The 16,897-nt window shown below is 44.4% G+C and overlaps 2 protein-coding genes across 3 annotated transcripts in view; both read right to left on the bottom strand.

The window, feature by feature from the left end:
- Positions 1-2,506: 2,506 nt before the first annotated feature.
- Positions 2,507-6,438, bottom strand: zfp36l2 (zinc finger protein 36, C3H type-like 2). 2 transcript variants are annotated; one of them, XM_012862410.3, is made up of 2 exons: positions 5,861-6,438; positions 2,507-5,727 (listed from the first exon to the last, which is right to left on the bottom strand). In XM_012862410.3, exons 1-2 carry the CDS (start codon positions 5,948-5,950, stop codon positions 4,564-4,566), a joined length of 1,254 nt encoding a protein of 417 aa, XP_012717864.2. In that variant the 5' UTR covers positions 5,951-6,438; the 3' UTR covers positions 2,507-4,563. The 2 variants fall into 2 exon arrangements, with proteins under 2 accessions (XP_012717864.2, XP_012717863.2); XM_012862409.3 differs by having other exon boundaries at positions 2,507-5,730; positions 5,861-6,429.
- Positions 6,439-12,352: 5,914 nt separating this feature from the next.
- The window catches only part of thada (THADA armadillo repeat containing), a 136,783-nt gene continuing 132,238 nt past the window's right edge, over positions 12,353-16,897 (bottom strand). Inside the window, exon 38 of the mRNA XM_021316329.2 lies at positions 12,353-12,981. Coding sequence (XP_021172004.2) covers positions 12,649-12,981 — 333 coding nt within the window. The 3' untranslated portion in view covers positions 12,353-12,648. The remainder of the gene's footprint in view (positions 12,982-16,897) is intronic.

Below are 16,897 nucleotides of genomic sequence, written 5' to 3'. Positions count from 1 at the left end.
ATACATTTTAAGAACATTTTACTTATTTTAAGTTCCGTTTTTGCAGTGGATGTGGAAAAACTAAGTGCACCCTCGCTGTTTCTCTAGGTCTTAAGTAGGAAAGTAACAGCCAGGAGCTGTTGATCAAATGCACTCGATTAACCAATCAATATGAGCCCCTCTACAAAAGAAGGCAGTTTTGGCAGACCGCTGCTCTGGAGCGTCCAGGTTTATGTTAGCACAATGCCAGGATGGGAAGACATCAGCAATGACTGGACAGGAGCAGCTGGTTCTGAACACATCAATCTGGGGAGGGCTAAAAGTCCATCATTCTACAGCGGGGGGAGAGATTGTTCACCGATTGATTACCGGAGACCTTGCCAGAGGTGGTTCAGCTGACAGGCATTACCAAAGTTGGCCACCATCCAGATCTCTTCATTGGATAAAAATTGAACCCAAGATATAATCAGCACAAGCCTCTCTTATCAAGAGTAAAGCACAGCGGGTGGGAGGGCTGATGACCTGGGCTTGTTTCAGAGCCACGGGACCAGAGTCCGACTTGAACTCTCTCCTCTAGAGTCAGAGGACTGGACAAGAATGGCTGGTTTGGAGCAAATCAAAACGCCGCACATCTGCAACAAATGCTCCGATTCCAGCTGTTACGCATGGTGGTGGCGGGGCGATGACTTGGGCTTGTATAGCAGCCACGTGTTCTGGGTAATAAAGAGGACCGGCGACGTCCAGAGTCCAGCCTGACTGAGCGGCTGTGGTGGGAGCTTAGCGCCGGTATAAACAGTCAGCCAAAACGTCTGTGCAGAACTGATAAAGGCCGAACAGAAAGCAAAATGAGTAAATCGCCGCTAAACACGACTAACGGCTGTTAAATCACGGGATGTACAGGACTGTCTCAGAAAATTAGAATATTGTGATAAAGTTCTTTATTTTCTGTAATGCAATTAAAAAACATGAAATGTCATACATTCTGGATTCATTACAAATCAACTGAAATATCGCAAGCCTTTTATTGTTTTAATATCGCTGATTATGGCGTACAGCTTAAGAAACCCAAATATCCTATCTCAAAATATTAGAATATCGTGAAAAAGTATACTAGTAGGCTATTCAACTAATCACTTGAATCGTCTAATTAACTCGAAACACTGCAGGGTTTCCTGAGCCTTGAAAAACACTCAGCTTGGTTCAGTAAACTAAATCACTAGTATGGTAGTGGTTAAGAGACGACATAAGATTCTCACAGTAACTGGTGTACTGACCATGGCATTACTGTCCTTGATTGGCCTGCCAATTCCCCTGACCTGAACCCCATAGAGAATTTGTGGGGTATTGTGAAGAAGAAGCTGAAAGACACCAGAGCCAACAATGCAAATGAGCTAAAGGCCGCTATTGAAGCATGCTGGGCATCCATAACACCTCAGCAATGCCACAGGCTGATTGCCTCCATGCCACGCCGCATTGATGCAGTAATCTGTGCAAAAGGATTCCCAACCAAGTACTGAGTGCATTAATGGACATTTTCAAATGTTTGATTTTGTTTTGCTGTTATAATTTTTTTTTTACTTGGTCTGAGGAAATATTCTAATATTTTGAGATAGGATTTTTGAGTTTTCTTCAGCTGTACGCCATAATCAGCGATATTAAAACAATAAAAGGCTTGCGATATTTCAGCTGATTTGTAATGAATCCAGAATGTATGACATTTCATGTTTTTTAATTGCATTACAGAAAATAAAGAACTTTATCACAATATTCTAATTTTCTGAGACAATCCTGTAGTTTGCACGGTGGTGGAGCGGTAGTGATCTGGGCTTGTTATACAGCCATGGGGGCCATGGAGACCTTGCAGTCACTTTCTCAACCTGGAACTCATCTGTATGCTAAAGCGGGTTGTGTGGAACCCGCGTGGTTTCGTACCCTTGCAGGTAGATGTCAGGGATCCTCATGTCTGGATGCGTAAGTCAAGCTTTAAAAGAGAAACTGAGGGCCTTCACGTCACGTGTTCATCCATGTACAAAATTCACAACCCCAACTTTTTTTCCGAAAAAAAACAAAACGATTTTTATTGGGAGAACTACAAAAAAAAAAAAAAAAATGTACAGTACAAAGTTAACAGTCTCACACTCAATTTGTAGTGAACTGACTCCCCCAAAAAAGAAACATCACAACTCTCGTTGTCCTTTTGTCCGTTTTTGTTACATTCAAAAAGCTTTACTTCTGATAAAGTAGTCAAAAGTACATAGTGCGCATCCCCCTGTACCTACTATGTACAAACCAAAAAAAATGTGTTCGTCCACGTCCCTCTGCAGCAAACTCTCAAGACTAGGTGTCAATATATTTATATAACAAAAGAAAAAGAAAAAGAAGAGGAAGAGGAATAGGGACTCATAGAAAGGTCACGGTTGCTTCTGTCAGAGAGTCTGAGTGGTGACAACCTGAAAAAGTTGCAGAATCCAACACTACATTCAGCTCAATGTGTATATATTTTTATATATATTTATATAAAAAAATATGCCATGTAGGAAAAATACTTTATTTGGTTAATTTTAAGGCATGTAAAAAGATGGTGAACCCCATAGGCACTACACAATAATAATACTGGGGCACAAGGGATTGCTACATTCTTTAGCACGTGGCTGGAATCACAGTGTGACCTCGTGCAAAAACAGGAGAAAAAAAAAAACAAAAAAAAGAAAAGGAAAAAAAAAACAAATACTTTTTGGTTAATTTATTGACTTGGGTTCTTTGTCACTGGCGTCTAGACTAGATCGACGAAGAGAAGCAAAGTTTGGACGGTTTGTACATCCTCTGTTTATACATTCTACAGCACATCTAAAGTAGGGATCCTCCTAGTTGGGGATAGGGAGGGAGGGAGGGAGGGGGGGGGGGGAGAGAAAAAAAAAAAGACCTTCGACAGCACTGACAGCCTCAGGAGCAAACAGCAATCACACAAACTTTGTTTTAATAAACGTAAACAAGGAAACAAAATTAATGAAATAAATATCACATACGTTCTCTTAAATTAAGTTTTTTTTTTTTACTCACAATAAAAATAACCAAGTGAAGTTACAAAAAAAAGAAAAAAAAAAAGGAGAAAAAAAAACAAAATATATATTACTGTGAAAAGACCATACACTCCACTTTATGCAGATTAATAATGGCGATCATAATTTAAACATAAAAGAATATAGATCTATTGCTTCATCATACTTGATAAATACAGTATGGACACAAATTACCAATGTAGCCTATACTTTTTTTTTTCACAAGATAATAAATAAGTTAAATAGTCCATAGCAAGTTATGCACCGCTATGCAAATCACTCGAAAAAAAAAAAAATAGCTAAAAAAATATAGATATATATTCAACCATCAGCAGTGATTTCCCCAAACAAGCCCAACTCAAGAGTGCTTTTTAACCAAGCAACAAACTACTGCAGACTAACCAAACCATCCACTGGGTGGCGCTAGGAGAAGGCAGATCTGGAATGGAAGTTGAAGAACAAAAAAAAAAAAAAAAAAGACAGAAGAAAAAGTGTTACTTTAAGTCAAGGCATATTCTTGGCAGGATGGGAGGAAATCTGAAACCGCTTTAAGTCTTTTTTTTTTTTTCTTCTTGTCAAGTCATGTTACGCACCTCTAATCCCAGGAAAAGTGTAGCTTGCCTGATAGAGCAATAAGGGAGAGAGAAAGGGAGAGAGAAAGAGAGAGAGAAGGGGGAGGCTGCCAGGAGCCCCATGGGCAAGGCACTGATGGAATGCCTTCTGTTTGCTATCTAAGTTTTAATACAGCTATAATACATACGAGAAAAAAAAAAAAACACTATTACACTAATGCCTGGTCAAGGATACTTGAAACTGAAGCTTAACTGATCCTCGTGGGACTAGAGATGCACCGATCAGACGGGCCACGGCTCGGAACCAGACGATTTTCATCAGCGAGTGAAACACAGAGGAAACAAACCCTTTTCCACCACCCCTGTTCATTAAATACAGAAGGAAGAAAAAAAAACCCACATAATTCCATACAGTAAATGCCTCAAATATGTCAATTTTTGTTTGTTTACTTTAAAAAAAAAATGGGTTTGGAACAAATTCTTCATTTTCTGTTGGATTCGCAAAACTATCGCTTCTATCACTACTGCTTTTTTCCTTGTGTGTGTGTGTTTTTAAGTCCTTGGTGGGGAGAAATGGAAACAAAAACAAAGTATGGGGTAGTTGCTGTTTTAAAAAAAAAAGGGGGAAAAAAGCCATAATCGGTGCATCTCTAGTGCAAACTGGTCTCTTGTCCCCCCCTCCAGGGGGGTCTGAGCAGGGTCTGTACCCCTGCAGCTGTTGAGAGAAATAATAAGAATAAATGAAGTCTTGCTCAAAGGCACATCAGCAGGGTGGCTGCTGCTGAAATGAGGACCAGGAGGTGAGGGGGGTGCCAAACTCTTGGTATCCTCTGCTTAAAGGACAGTCTCAGTCACCAGCAGCACCTCCGGGCTCCTCACTCAAACCAACCCGTCCATTATTATCCAAGCAAAGAAAAAAAAAAAAAAAGAAAAATAAACAAACCCGACGTCATCTAGTCGTCTGAAATCGACAGCCTGCTGAAGATTGGCAAACGCTTCCCGGCGTCGAGAATCGGCGACTCGGAGCCGCTGAGGCTCCCGGAAGAGCTGAGGGACCCGCTCGCGTAGCTCTCCCGGTCTGAGAGCGAGTCCGGCGGGCTGGGCGGCGGCTCGAACACCGGCGACTCGCTGAGGCGGCGCAGCGCCTGCAGGCTCACGTTGCCCGGCGCGTTCCCGTAGAAGGCGCCGCCGGAGTGGTTGTTGGCGTAGCCGCCGTGGGCGTGCACGGCCAGCGGCGCCAGTAAGGCTTTCAGGTCCTGCCCGGGGAAGGAGAAGGCGCTGTTGATGCACGGCATGGAGCCGGGCGACAGCACGTCGTCGTAGAAGCTGGAGGTGGAGGTGCAGGACGACGCGGAGGTCGGGGGCGGCGGGGTGCGCGACGTGGGGCTGTCGAGCAGCGGCGACTCGAGTCCGTGGTGGGTGGAGAAGCCCGAGAAGCTGAGGCTGTGGTGGAGCTTTGGTCTGTCCCGCTGGGTGTAGGCGAGCTGCGGCGGCAGGACGTCCCTCTGGCTGTAGCCGCGGGGCTCCGCCGCCTGCATGTTGGCGTTGGCCGGCGGCGCGGGCCGCCGCTCGTCGGCGTTGTGGATGAAGTGGCACCGGGGCCCGTAGGGGCAGAAGCCGATGGTGTGGAAGGTGCGGCACGGCTCCGTCTTGTACTTGGGGTGGCGCGTGAGGCTGCGCAGCTCGTGGTAGCCGTGCGCGAACTGGCACTTCTCCCCGTACTTGCACGAGCCGTTCTCCTCGAAGGGCCGGCACAGCTCGGTCTTGTAGCGGGTGGAGTTGATCTGCGACGCGGGCTTCTGCTGCAGCACGCCCCGCTCTCCGTTCTCGCTGTAGGCGCGGTCGCGGAACTTGTTCTCCTTGTTCATGAGCGCCGTGGCGCTGCTGCCGCCGCCGCCGCCACCGGGGGAGTTCTCCTTCATGCTGCCGCAGCTGCCGTACGAGCCCAGCGAGTACTTGTTGCCGTTGCTCATCGCCTCCAGGTTGCTGGTGGAGTTTCTGCGGAAAAATCCCGGCGTGAAGGGCCCTCCGGAGCCCAGAGCCGCGACCGGAGCGCCCACCGCCTTCTTATCCAGCATGCTGTTGATGTGGAAGGCGTTCATGTTCATGCTTTTCTCCTGCTGGTGACAAGAAAACATAAAGCTGCTGTAATTTTTTTTTTTTTTTTTTTAATGCTCACATGTGGCGTTTGTGACTCGACCTGCAACAAGTTGCAGCCGTGCGCACCGACGCAGAGCGGGAGGTTTTTACCTTGTAAAGCATGTCCATGTCGTAGCCGGTGGACAGGACCGTCGCTGACATGTCTCTTCCCCAAATCTGCTGCCGCACTCCGTCTTTCATGGAGGACCGAGCGGGATCCTTCACTGCGACGACGTGTTGTTTGGGCCACGACTGGTGTCGTTCAGGGAACTTTTTGGTTGTGGGAAAAGTTGGTTAAAAGTTGCCCCCCCTCCTAAAAAAAAATAATAATAATAAGCTTGTTTTCGTTTTATTACGCGCGTCGATTAAGTCCGAAGGGGGGAAGGAGGGGATATATATATATATATATAAAAAAAGAGGTTAGTATCGAGGAGCTGTGAAGACGGCTGATATCTCCTCCCCTCCAAAAAAACGCTGAGCCAGAGTGCTGCTCAGTGGAGGAACCAGCCTATAAATGCAACACCGAGGCCGGGGAGGGGCCTCCCAGTCCGGGCAAACTTCTCGCCAGAAGTCGCCTCCTCCTTCGCTGCCCCACCTTCTTCCATTCTCCGGTTGGCTGCCGGTTCAATCACCACGCCTTGAAATCCAACCCCGGGCGGGCACCCACTCCCTCCTTCCACTCCACACACCCCCCTGAAAACTTCTGGAAGTGGGTTTCAGCTCTGACAGGCAGAACTTGGTACATTTCAGGGAATTACTCATAGGCGGCACCAAGGGGGGGCTGGAGGGGGGCATGGGCCGCCACTTTAAACTTGAACCGATCTTAAAGCTAACTACCCAGAGTTTTATTTGAAATTCGGTCACCAAGGCATGGCCAGTTTTTTCCTGTTTTGCTGTTTTACTTCAATTCATGATAAATAAAATAAAAGTACAGTCTACCCTCCTCCAAAATATGCACACGTGGCAACATGGGGCACACGGTTCCTGCTTCAGCTGGAAAATGTTTGGGATAAGATTTAGATCATTTCCAGGAAAGATTTACCACAAGCATCAGCTCTTCCGCGGGGCTCCTATGCAATCTAAAAAAATAAAAATAAAAAAAAAGTTTGGAAAAGTGTAATTTAGCTTGTGTCCAGGTCCAGAAAAGTATGGAAAAGGAAAATCAGAGCACAGAAAGTCTCTCACTTCCAGTTGCCATATGCATTATGAACATATAGTGAAAAATACTCTGGAAGGATTTTGGAAACTTCAGCCAGGAAAATTGTGGAAGTTTTGACTAAGACACCTGGAGTTCAATTATTTTTAGTAAGTTCATTTGTAATTTTTTTATTTATTTTTTTATTGGCTCCTATTCCTCATGATGTCATCAAGCACACTAATATAAATACACACACTAAGCATTTTGTTTCCTCATTAGTCTTTAAATTATTAAGTATTTAGTGAAATCCTGCATCCATAATCCACACTTTGTTACCAAGCTGTTTTAATCTTAATTTTACATTTATTAACAAAAACAAAAATACCATTGAAGAGCATCTTTACAAGCAGCGCCGTGCAACTTCTAGCCACTAGGGGCACTAGACCTGTAACTTTCAGGTTTGGCACCCTGAAGGCCACTGTTAGCACTGCCCTGCGCTGACAAAATTAAACAGTCTCACACCGTGTTTTGGAATCTGATAGCAGACCAGCAGGTCAAGAAGTCAGTAGGGAGAGGATGAGCCAGGGAGAGAGGGAGAGGGAGGGGGAGCTCCAGGAGCCGTGGAAGAGAAGGACTGGGCAGACAACAGGCTCAATCACCTGATTATTAAAGGCTGCAGGAACTTCAACATAGCAGAAGAGCTGACATGCAAGTTTGTGGACTAGATTTACTTTATTTTGTACTAATAACCAAGGCCAGGACAGACTTTGAGTCAAGGATGAGAAAGGCGGAAGCATGTAAGGTTAGCTCTCGTAAAGCGGCGCTCTAGGTCACATGACCCATTCAGAGCCAGATCGGGACCTCTCAAGAAACATAGTTTAGATTTTGAGAAGAGGAGCCTGCACTGAGCATCCATATGTGCCAAGTGATGTATACTGACCTGAAAAATCATTTATCTCAAATTAAGCTATTGCTTGGGTCAGAACGTACATGGTGCCGCATGCACTGCAAACATTCCCCATTTATTCTATCAAACATTTGCACACGCCTCCCCCCCTCCCTTCCACTCATAATGTGCTGAATAATGTTCTAACACATTAAATCAGCTTATTCGTGGTACATGAAAACACGACCTTCAAGGTTTATTATTATTATTCTCCTAAACAAATCCCTACGAAGAGAAAAACATTTTGAATAGTGGCTGAATTTCATAGTTCATTTAGGAAAAAACTCCCAAAATTGGGCTCCTGTTCTTGTACCACCCCAAGACGAGTGCCCCCCCCTCATGGTCAACACTCTGCTTGCAAAACTCTCAACCTTACAGGAAAGTCTCTCAATGCAAAAGTTTGTGGGCGTTATAATAAAGTGCATCACGAGGTCATGCCGTGAAGAGCTCAACTGCTGCCTTTTATCAGAGAGGAGAAAGGAAACCATGAGCCCACCCCCCCCCCCCCCCTGTGGATGGGGTCAGACCACAAATCTGAGCCAGGAAGAGTCCAGACGAAAATGAGGAACAACTTTTAGAATCCACCGATTGCATAATCAGCTTCCACCCTGCAGGAAAACCATGTCAGAGCCAAAGCTTGAGTTGATTTTGGATCAAAATAAAGCAAAACATGCAGGATTCTCTTAAAATCCCAATAAAAGGAGTTTCTTATCTTCTTCAGTGTGATTGATTCCTCCTCCACCCCCCCCAACTCCTCTCTTGTTTATTTTCCCTCTTGTGTTTCAGAGCCCAGACTGCAGGAATGTGGTTTTCATGCGGAACAGCAGAGCAACACTGCCCCCCGGAGAGCAAGCAGGGAACTGACCGTAAAAAGTACCACTGCGCCCCCTGGTGAGCGGCCATGAAACAAGGTTGGAGAGCTGCAGCCAGTTTGCAACTGCAGACTACAATTTTTTTAGATAACATTGGATTCAGAGATTACAAAAAAAAAAAAAACTTGTGCAAAATTTTTTTTTTTAAATTCATGCAAATAAAAATATTTAACAGAGGACATCCAGTAGTGGTGTAATATTACCTACCCATGCACAACTTTGAACTTTATTCCCACCTTCACACATATTGTCATGTTTCATGTTACAACTGCACACTCCACTTAGTTTTATAATCGGCATACAGTACAAACTTAAATAAAATGGAAAAGAAAAGTCTGAAAAGTGCAGCATGTCTTTGTCTTTAGACCCCCCGTGTCAAAAACCTCTCACTGCAAAGTGCCTGCAAATCTTTTGGAGTATATCACCCCCCCCCAGATCTGCACATCTAGAGACAAACGTCTCCACATTCTTCGTTGCACGATAGCTCAAGTTCGGTCAGGTTGGATGGAGAGTGAATGTCAATATTCAAGCCTTGCTGCTAGTTCTCAGTTTCATTTAGGTCTGGGCCACAAAGTTTGGTGTCCTGCAACTTTTAGTCGAGTCCCGGGTCCAACAAGCCTGAAGGGAATTGCTGAATTACCACTTTGGCTAGTAGCGAGTGTCCTGATTATTTGGACACTCACTAGGACTGGACTTTGACACCTGTGGTCTAAACCAGTTTATACCAGCTCCACATGTCTAGGGGTGGTTCTGCTGGAAGGTGAACCTCTGCCTCAGTCTCTAAGTCTTTTAAAGCCTTTACCAGGTTTTCTTTCAGGATCATTCCGCATTTCCCCCCGCCGCGACTTTCCACTGTGGGGATGTCCAGGGTGAGGCACGCCGTAACGTCATCCACGAAGCCTCCGCAACCAACTCTATTGACAGACCAAGTGCTTCAAGTGTTGCCGAAGTTTTCACCTCATCAGATCTTTTGATCCTCCCTCATGCGACTTGGGAAGTTCGAGTTGTGCCAGAAAACCTTTTGGATCTCCGCTGTTAACGTCGTGCGCGGCAAGAGTTTTGGAAAGGGAAGAAAACAGAAACTGTGGTCTCAACAGGCCGGAGCGTCTTCTTCTTTCCTCGCTAGCCGCAGCCAGAAACGCGGCTGAGGCCTAACGAAGCTCCTACATCCCACTTTGACGGGCCAGGTGAGGGATTTCCTGGAACACTTCCCCCCTATCAGCAGCATCCCTCCCCTCCTCCACCGTGATTTCCACCAGCGAAGCGCTCCTGCATGGACTCTGACCACATGACTGGGTCTGACCGGAGTGATGTTTTTATCTCCCCTGGGGAATAGGAGCTGTTTCTGAGGTCAATCTTCGTGGTTGACTCCCTGAGAAGAGTCGTGAGGTTCCTCTCAGACGATCGGTTGTTGGCCTCCTGTCTGCGTGACCCACCGCTACTTAGTGCTGGGTCTGTCCCATCTTCAGCTAAACTGTCAAATTCAATTTACCTATTTAACAGCATGACATTCAATTAGTTTCTTGTGAAAGGATCATATGCTTCCTTCTTCTTTCCATTTTTTATTTTTTTTTTAAAGGGAAAATTTCAGATTAAGAAGTCGAGGCTTTTTTATGGCTTCTGTGGACAAACTGAACTCCCTTCCTGGAAAACTTGTCGTTCTGGTTCATGCCTCTTGTGAATATGATTTTTACTTCATTTTTGTGGCGATGAACAACAGTATAAAATTATAGTTTTCTAACTTTTTAATTTAAAATTTTCTTTCCTGTTATCCAGATTAGTTAATCAAGCACCTGCGGGAAAAGACTTAGAGTTGCAGGATATCATACCTGATTGGAGGCTTGGACTATTATTATCTTTGTGCTTTAAAATGTAAATCAAATATCCTAAAAATGTCAACATGTCCTCAGTCTGCTGTTGAAGTTGTGTCAAAAAAACATTTTTTAAACCCACAGCGGAAAAAATTGCAGAGCTGGCAGCAGAGGATGGGGCTCCAAAAAGGCAGATATTTCAGTCAGGAGAACCATAAACAAATAACCCAGTGCCACACATATCACCAGAAATTGCTGGTTTTTGCAACACATATATTGTCATAACTCAAGGAGTGGTTGTACAATATTTCTTTTTACGACACGGACTGAAAATACTCCCGAGTACTGAACGGTTTGGTTCAAAGAGGGAGAGAGAGAGAGAAAATAAAAAATAAAAAAAAGGGGAAAATAGCAACAAGGGGAAAAACAAGTGACATAAGAGCTTGGAATCTACTACTACCAACCCTAAAATTAGTCTGAGGGCTGCCCCGGGACTATTTGCGCCGTGCAAAGTGGCGGACAATAGTTTAATGTGGAGGACAGACCACGGCGAGGCTCCTCCGAACATGTCCTGCGCAGAAACCGCTCTCGGCCCCATCGTGCCACGGCTCGGTTTTTATTGAGGGGGAACGGCAGCCTGTTCCAAAACATTACATCAGTTTTACTGTAGCAGGGAACACGGATACCAGGGCGAGAGCAGGGTCCGGCTGCATGGGAGGGCAGCATGAGTCCGTGCACAGAGAGAGAGGGGGGGGGGGGACAGTAGTCCATTGTGCCGGCCTCTTAATTACATAAGCAGCAAAACCAGAGGGAAGCTTAACAACGCAGGCCGATGGGAAGGATCCTGCTGTAAATTAAATCTCCCAGCAAAATAACACCTCGTATAAACACACGTTGGAGGAGAAGGCGAGCGCTGAAATGCAGCTCTGGTGACGTGTCAGCGCAAACGCTCGCTCGCTCGCACGGGCCCATAAAGCTCGACTTGCTGAAGTCCGCTCGCCCCGCAGCTCCAGGCGCCGACCGGTTTAGTTTCCAACGAGCAGACGTCGGCGTGTGCGAGAACGCTGTGGCTGTCACACATGGGCCGCTTTTAGCAAAGGTTTCAGCACCTTTTGGGGCATTTTCACATTCTGTGACGTTAAGACTACAAACGCCATTGTGTCTTACTGGGATTTACACAATGGGACGCGTAGTTGCGACGTGAAAGGAAAACATGGTGTGGTTTTCCAAATTCTCCTTACAAAAAACAAAAAAAAAAAGCTCCTTTATTCCTATATCCCTTAAAAAAAAGAAGTACAACCGATGCCATCAGAAGTCAGTCTGGAAACAGGGGCCGTCTACGTTTGATTCAATAAAATATCTCCCCCACCTTTCTGGCTCTCCTATCCCTGCAGAGGAGAAGCATCCTTTCACCAGTGATGATGTTTTCACTTCTTCCCACTTTTTAAATAAATAAAATGCCTGATTTGTCTAATAGCCGTCCTGTCAGATTGTCCTACCTGAGCTGTGGATCTCTGCAGCGCCTCCAGAGTTACCATGGTGTCTCTCGGTTGCTTTTCGTGCACATCCTGCCAATTTAGGAGGACATCCATGTTTTGGTTTACTTGGAGTCGTACCGTGATGAATATAACTCTTTCCTGAGCTAACCCCGCGTTAGACTTCTCCACAACCTTCTCCCTGACCTGTCTGCTGGGTTAATTGGTCTCCATGATGCCATTCGTTCTCTAAAAGAAACAACTGAGACCTAATTAGGTGACTTCTGGAGGCAAATGGTTGTACGCGATTTTTTTAGGGGTATCGGGTTAAAAGGGGGCTGAAAGCACATGCACCGCACACTTCAGATTTAAATTTTTATTTATTTAAAAGCCAATATCATTGTCCTTACACATTTAGGCACTGCTCTGGGTTCGCCTTTCATCTAAAATCTTAATAAAATACAATAAGTTTGTTACATGGAAAACTGAAAAGACTGAATAGAGCAGATTCAGTTTCATTTCAGGAAAAAGGAGCCTATGTGATTAAAAAAAGGGGTTTTAATAAGGTAACAACAAGGAAAGATTCAACATTCAACAATTAAATAAAACAAATCCAGCAGCAATGTTAAAAAAAAAGACATTAAAAAGTCTAGAATGTTAAAAACACGACGTTGTTGGTTTGAACCTGCCGAGCACATCCAGGGCCAGCTCGGCCCTGCGGTGCCGCAGCGTCAGCCGAACGTGCTCCGCGGTGCAGGAGAACTGCGGCAGTGGCGGGAGGCGGCCCAGAGCCTGCTGGGAGAGGAGGACTTGGGCTCGGGCCTGGCTCTGGATCTGATGGACCTGACCCAGATCGACAGTTCCTGCGCCCTCGTTCTGCTCTAGGCCGACGATGAGGGAGCAGAGGTGCCGGTGAAGGAGCTTCACCCACTGCAGCGGCTCGGCCCACAGGTTCAGCTCGCCCTTCTCAAACAGGAAATCCACTTCATCCTGGTCACAGCAGGAAGAAGCTCAAGTTAACCGGACTGGTTCCCTCTTTTAATGCAGGGCCAGTGTAACAGATTCATTCTCCACCAAAAAGGCGGTAAAGCTCTGGAACAGAGACAACAACGCTAAAAAATGTTCACGTTTTAGAAAAACTGACCAGTTAGGTGATTGGTGTTTGCACATATTTAACAGCTTTAAGCGTCAGAACATGGTGATAGTGAGCCAGTGTGAGCCATAAGGCCCGTTTACACTACACTTTTTTAACCGAGCCGAGACCAGTCTGAGCTTGGATCAGTTAACCTAGCCGAGACGACCGTTTACACACCACAGTATCCCGGTTCCTTGGTTGCTCCTCGCCTCCTAGTGGCGATCTACGGTACTACCGCTCTCTGGGATTGAAGGCGGAAGCAACAAAACAAAACGGCGGTGCCCGTAACATTCAGGATGTTATGGTTAGACAGTCGGCTTTTGGGACGTGGATAAGACAAACGAACGTCTAATAAGGATTTACAGACGCAGGAAACAACAACAGACGCTGAGGTTCATCACACTGCTAAGCAGAATCATCTCTGGTAATCGTGTGGCACGGTAAGGAAGCTAGTATTATTATGAATGTCTGAAATTTGTCTGAATGGAGTGTGAATCGGGACGTGCAGCCAGACACGCCGGAAAAACCGCGGACAGTCAGCTGACTGTAAGGGGATGACCCGATCTGCTCATGCGCTCTTTATCAGAAAACCGGGATTAAAAAACCAGGCCGAGACCTACTCAGGAACTGGTCTGCAGTTAGCACGGTCCGGTTATGTCTAGCGCGGTCCGGTTCAGTCTGCTGACCGTTTACACACAAGAGTTATCTCGGTTACCGAGCTCGGACTGGTCTCGGCTCGGTTAAAAAGGTGTAGTGTAAACAGGCCTATTTTTGACTCCAGTTCACGTTCTAGCCAATGAGCCAACGTAAGCTGCCCGGGTTCTGTGACTGCCAAACGAGAACAAATCATCACACCACCACCGCCGCCGTGCCTGGTAGCTGGTTTGGGGTGTTTGTGCCGATACAATACATTTGGTCTTCTCCAAACACGGTGTCAACGCGAAGTCTTGTGGCTCATTTAGGTCAAACTTTGCAGACCTTGCAGGCGCTGCCATATTCTACTCTGAGAGAAGAGGCTTTCCGATCCGATCGGACCGCCGCCTTTCTAAACAAGCTGTTCTTGTTCGATCTTTTTCTAACTGTCCTGTCCTGAACTTTCATCATTTAACATGTCGGCTGAGGCCTGTAGAATCTGCCATGAAATTGTTCTGCATCAAACTGAATTTCCTGGGATGTTAGCAGCTGTCTCAAGCTACGCTACACCCACTGCACTGCAAAAACAGATCCAAAAAAATGTTCCTAAAATTTGTGTTTTTGTCCTAGATTTGAGCAGGTAAATAATATTATCTGCCAATGGAATGACTATTTTCACCCCTAAAATAAGAATTAGATATCCTGCACTTGAAATAAGATGATGGAGATGAATTGTTCCTATTTTAAGTGCATATATCTTATTCCATTGGCAGATCGTCTTATTTACCTGCTCAAATCAAGGACAGATACACTAATTTAAAGAAAATTTTACTTATTTTTAGTTCCGTTTTTCCAATGTGTGCAATAATTTAAAAAAAAAACATTAAAAATGCTGCAGGACTAGAAGATGTCCCAATGCGTGGGTATCAGGTTAAAAGGGGGCTGAAAGCACATGCACCGCACACCAAATCAGATTTCTTATCTGATTTGGTGTTAAATACTGATAAGGCTATTATAGTGGGTGATTTTAACATCCATGTTGACACAGAATGCGATAACCTTAGTGTAGCCTTTAAAACTATCCTAGATTCAATTGGTTTTGCTCAAAATGTGCATAAACCGACGCACTCTTGGCTTCATACTTTAGACCTTGTGCTGACATATGGCATTGATTGTGAAGAATTAACAGTATTTCCTCACAACCCTGTCCTATCTGATCATTTTTTAATAACATTTGAGTTTAATCTAACTGAGTTCTCCACCCCCAAAAGAGGGTTCCATTATAGTAGATCTTTATCGGATAATGCTGTATCAAAACTTAAAGAGTCTGTCCCCTTTTTAATATCCTCCGTATTGCAGAAATGCCCTGTAGATGGCAGCAATGTTGTTTCTTCCAATTCACAAATAGATGTCTTTGTAAACGGTATGACTTCGTCATTGCGTTCTGCATTAGACAATGTAGCTCCCTTGAAAAAGAAGGTGATTATTCACAGGAAGCTGGCTCCTTGGTTTAATTCAGAGCTGCGTTCCTTGAAGCACAATGTTAGGAAATTGGAGAGAAAATGGCGCTCTACACACCAAGAGGAATCCTACTTAATCTGGAAGAACAGTCTATTGTTGTATAACAAGACCCTTCGCAGAGTTAGAGCAGCATATTTTTCATCATTAATTGAGGAGAATAAGAATAATCCTAGATTTCTCTTCAGTACAGTTGCCAAACTTACCCAGAGCCACAGCTCTGTTGATCCATCCATTCCCTTAGCTCTTAGCAGTAATGATTTTATGGGATTCTTCATAAATAAAATTGATTCCATTAAAAATAAAATAATTGGCATCCTCCCAAACATGATTACCTCATTCTCAGTAAGTGAGGCAGCATTGGAGGAATCCTTAGAACCTGCGCAGTGTCTGAACTGATTAAAAGCAGTAGAGCTTTCTGAGCTATCTAAAATTTTAGCTTCATCTAAACCTTCTACCTGTATGTTAGACCCAATCCCAACCAAGTTGTTTAAGGAGGTATTCCCTCTGATCAGTGGTCCTATTTTAGACATGATTAATCTATCCTTGGTAAATGGATATGTACCACAGGCTTTTAAAGTAGCTGTTATTAAACCTTTACTTAAGAAACCATCTCTTGATCAAGATGAGTTAGTAAATTACAGACCTATATCTAATCTTCTTTTCTTATCTAAAATTCTTGAGAAAGTAGTTGCTAATCAACTATGTGAACATTTACAAAGTAATGACCTACTTGAGGAGTTTCAGTCAGGCTTCAGAGCTCATCATAGCACTGAAACAGCTCTGGTGAAGGTCACCAATGATATTCTCATGGCCTCAGATAATGGACTTGTGTCTATACTTGTCCTGTTAGATCTCAGTGCTGCATTTGATACAGTTGATCACAATATTCTCCTGCAAAGACTTGAGCATACTGTAGGGATTAAGGGAAAAGCATTAGGCTGGTTTAAATCTTATCTGTCAGACAGATTCCAGTTTGTTCATGTTAATAATAAATCTTCCTCAAACTCTAGGGTCACTTGTGGAGTACCACAGGGTTCAGTCCTTGGACCAATTCTATTTACTATATATATGCTTCCGATTGGCAAAACTATCAGACAGCATGGGATTAATTTCCACTGTTATGCTGATGACACTCAGCTATATTTATCCATAAATCCTGATGAATCCAATCAGTTACTTCGACTGCAGTCATGTCTTGATGACATCAAAAGCTGGATGACTTTAAATTTCCTGCATTTAAATTCTGACAAGACAGAAGTTGTAATCTTTGGGCCAGAGTCTTCAAAAAATAAAGTTCTTAATCAATCCCTTAATCTGGATGGCATTAACTTGGCCTCTGGTAATAAAGTTAAAAATCTTGGTGTTGTTTTCGACCAAGACATGTCATTTAAATCCCATATTAAACAGGTTTCCAGAGTTTCCTTTTTTCACCTCCGGAATATCGCCAAAATTAGAAACATTCTGTCCAGGAGTGATGCTGAAAAACTAGTCCATGCATTTGTTACTTCAAGGCTGGACTATTGTAATTCTTTACTATCAGGAAGTCCACAAAATGCAGTTCGAAGTCTTCAGCTGATTCAAAATGCTGCGGCAAGAGTTCTGATGAAAATCAACAAG

The sequence above is a fragment of the Fundulus heteroclitus genome, chromosome 22, assembly GCF_011125445.2.
Source record: "Fundulus heteroclitus isolate FHET01 chromosome 22, MU-UCD_Fhet_4.1, whole genome shotgun sequence".
In the NCBI taxonomy this organism is placed as follows: Eukaryota; Metazoa; Chordata; class Actinopteri; order Cyprinodontiformes; family Fundulidae; genus Fundulus; species Fundulus heteroclitus.
This window is presented reverse-complemented; position numbering and strand designations above follow the sequence as displayed.

Bases quoted from the DNA above. Each gene is read 5' to 3' on its own strand.
- zfp36l2 (XM_012862409.3), bottom strand. From the start codon at position 5,950: ATGAAAGACGGAGTGCGGCAGCAGATTTGGGGAAGAGACATGTCAGCG. The intron at 5,731-5,860 runs GTAAAAACCTCC...TCTTGTCACCAG, and splicing joins ACATGGACATGCTTTACAAG to CAGGAGAAAAGCATGAACAT.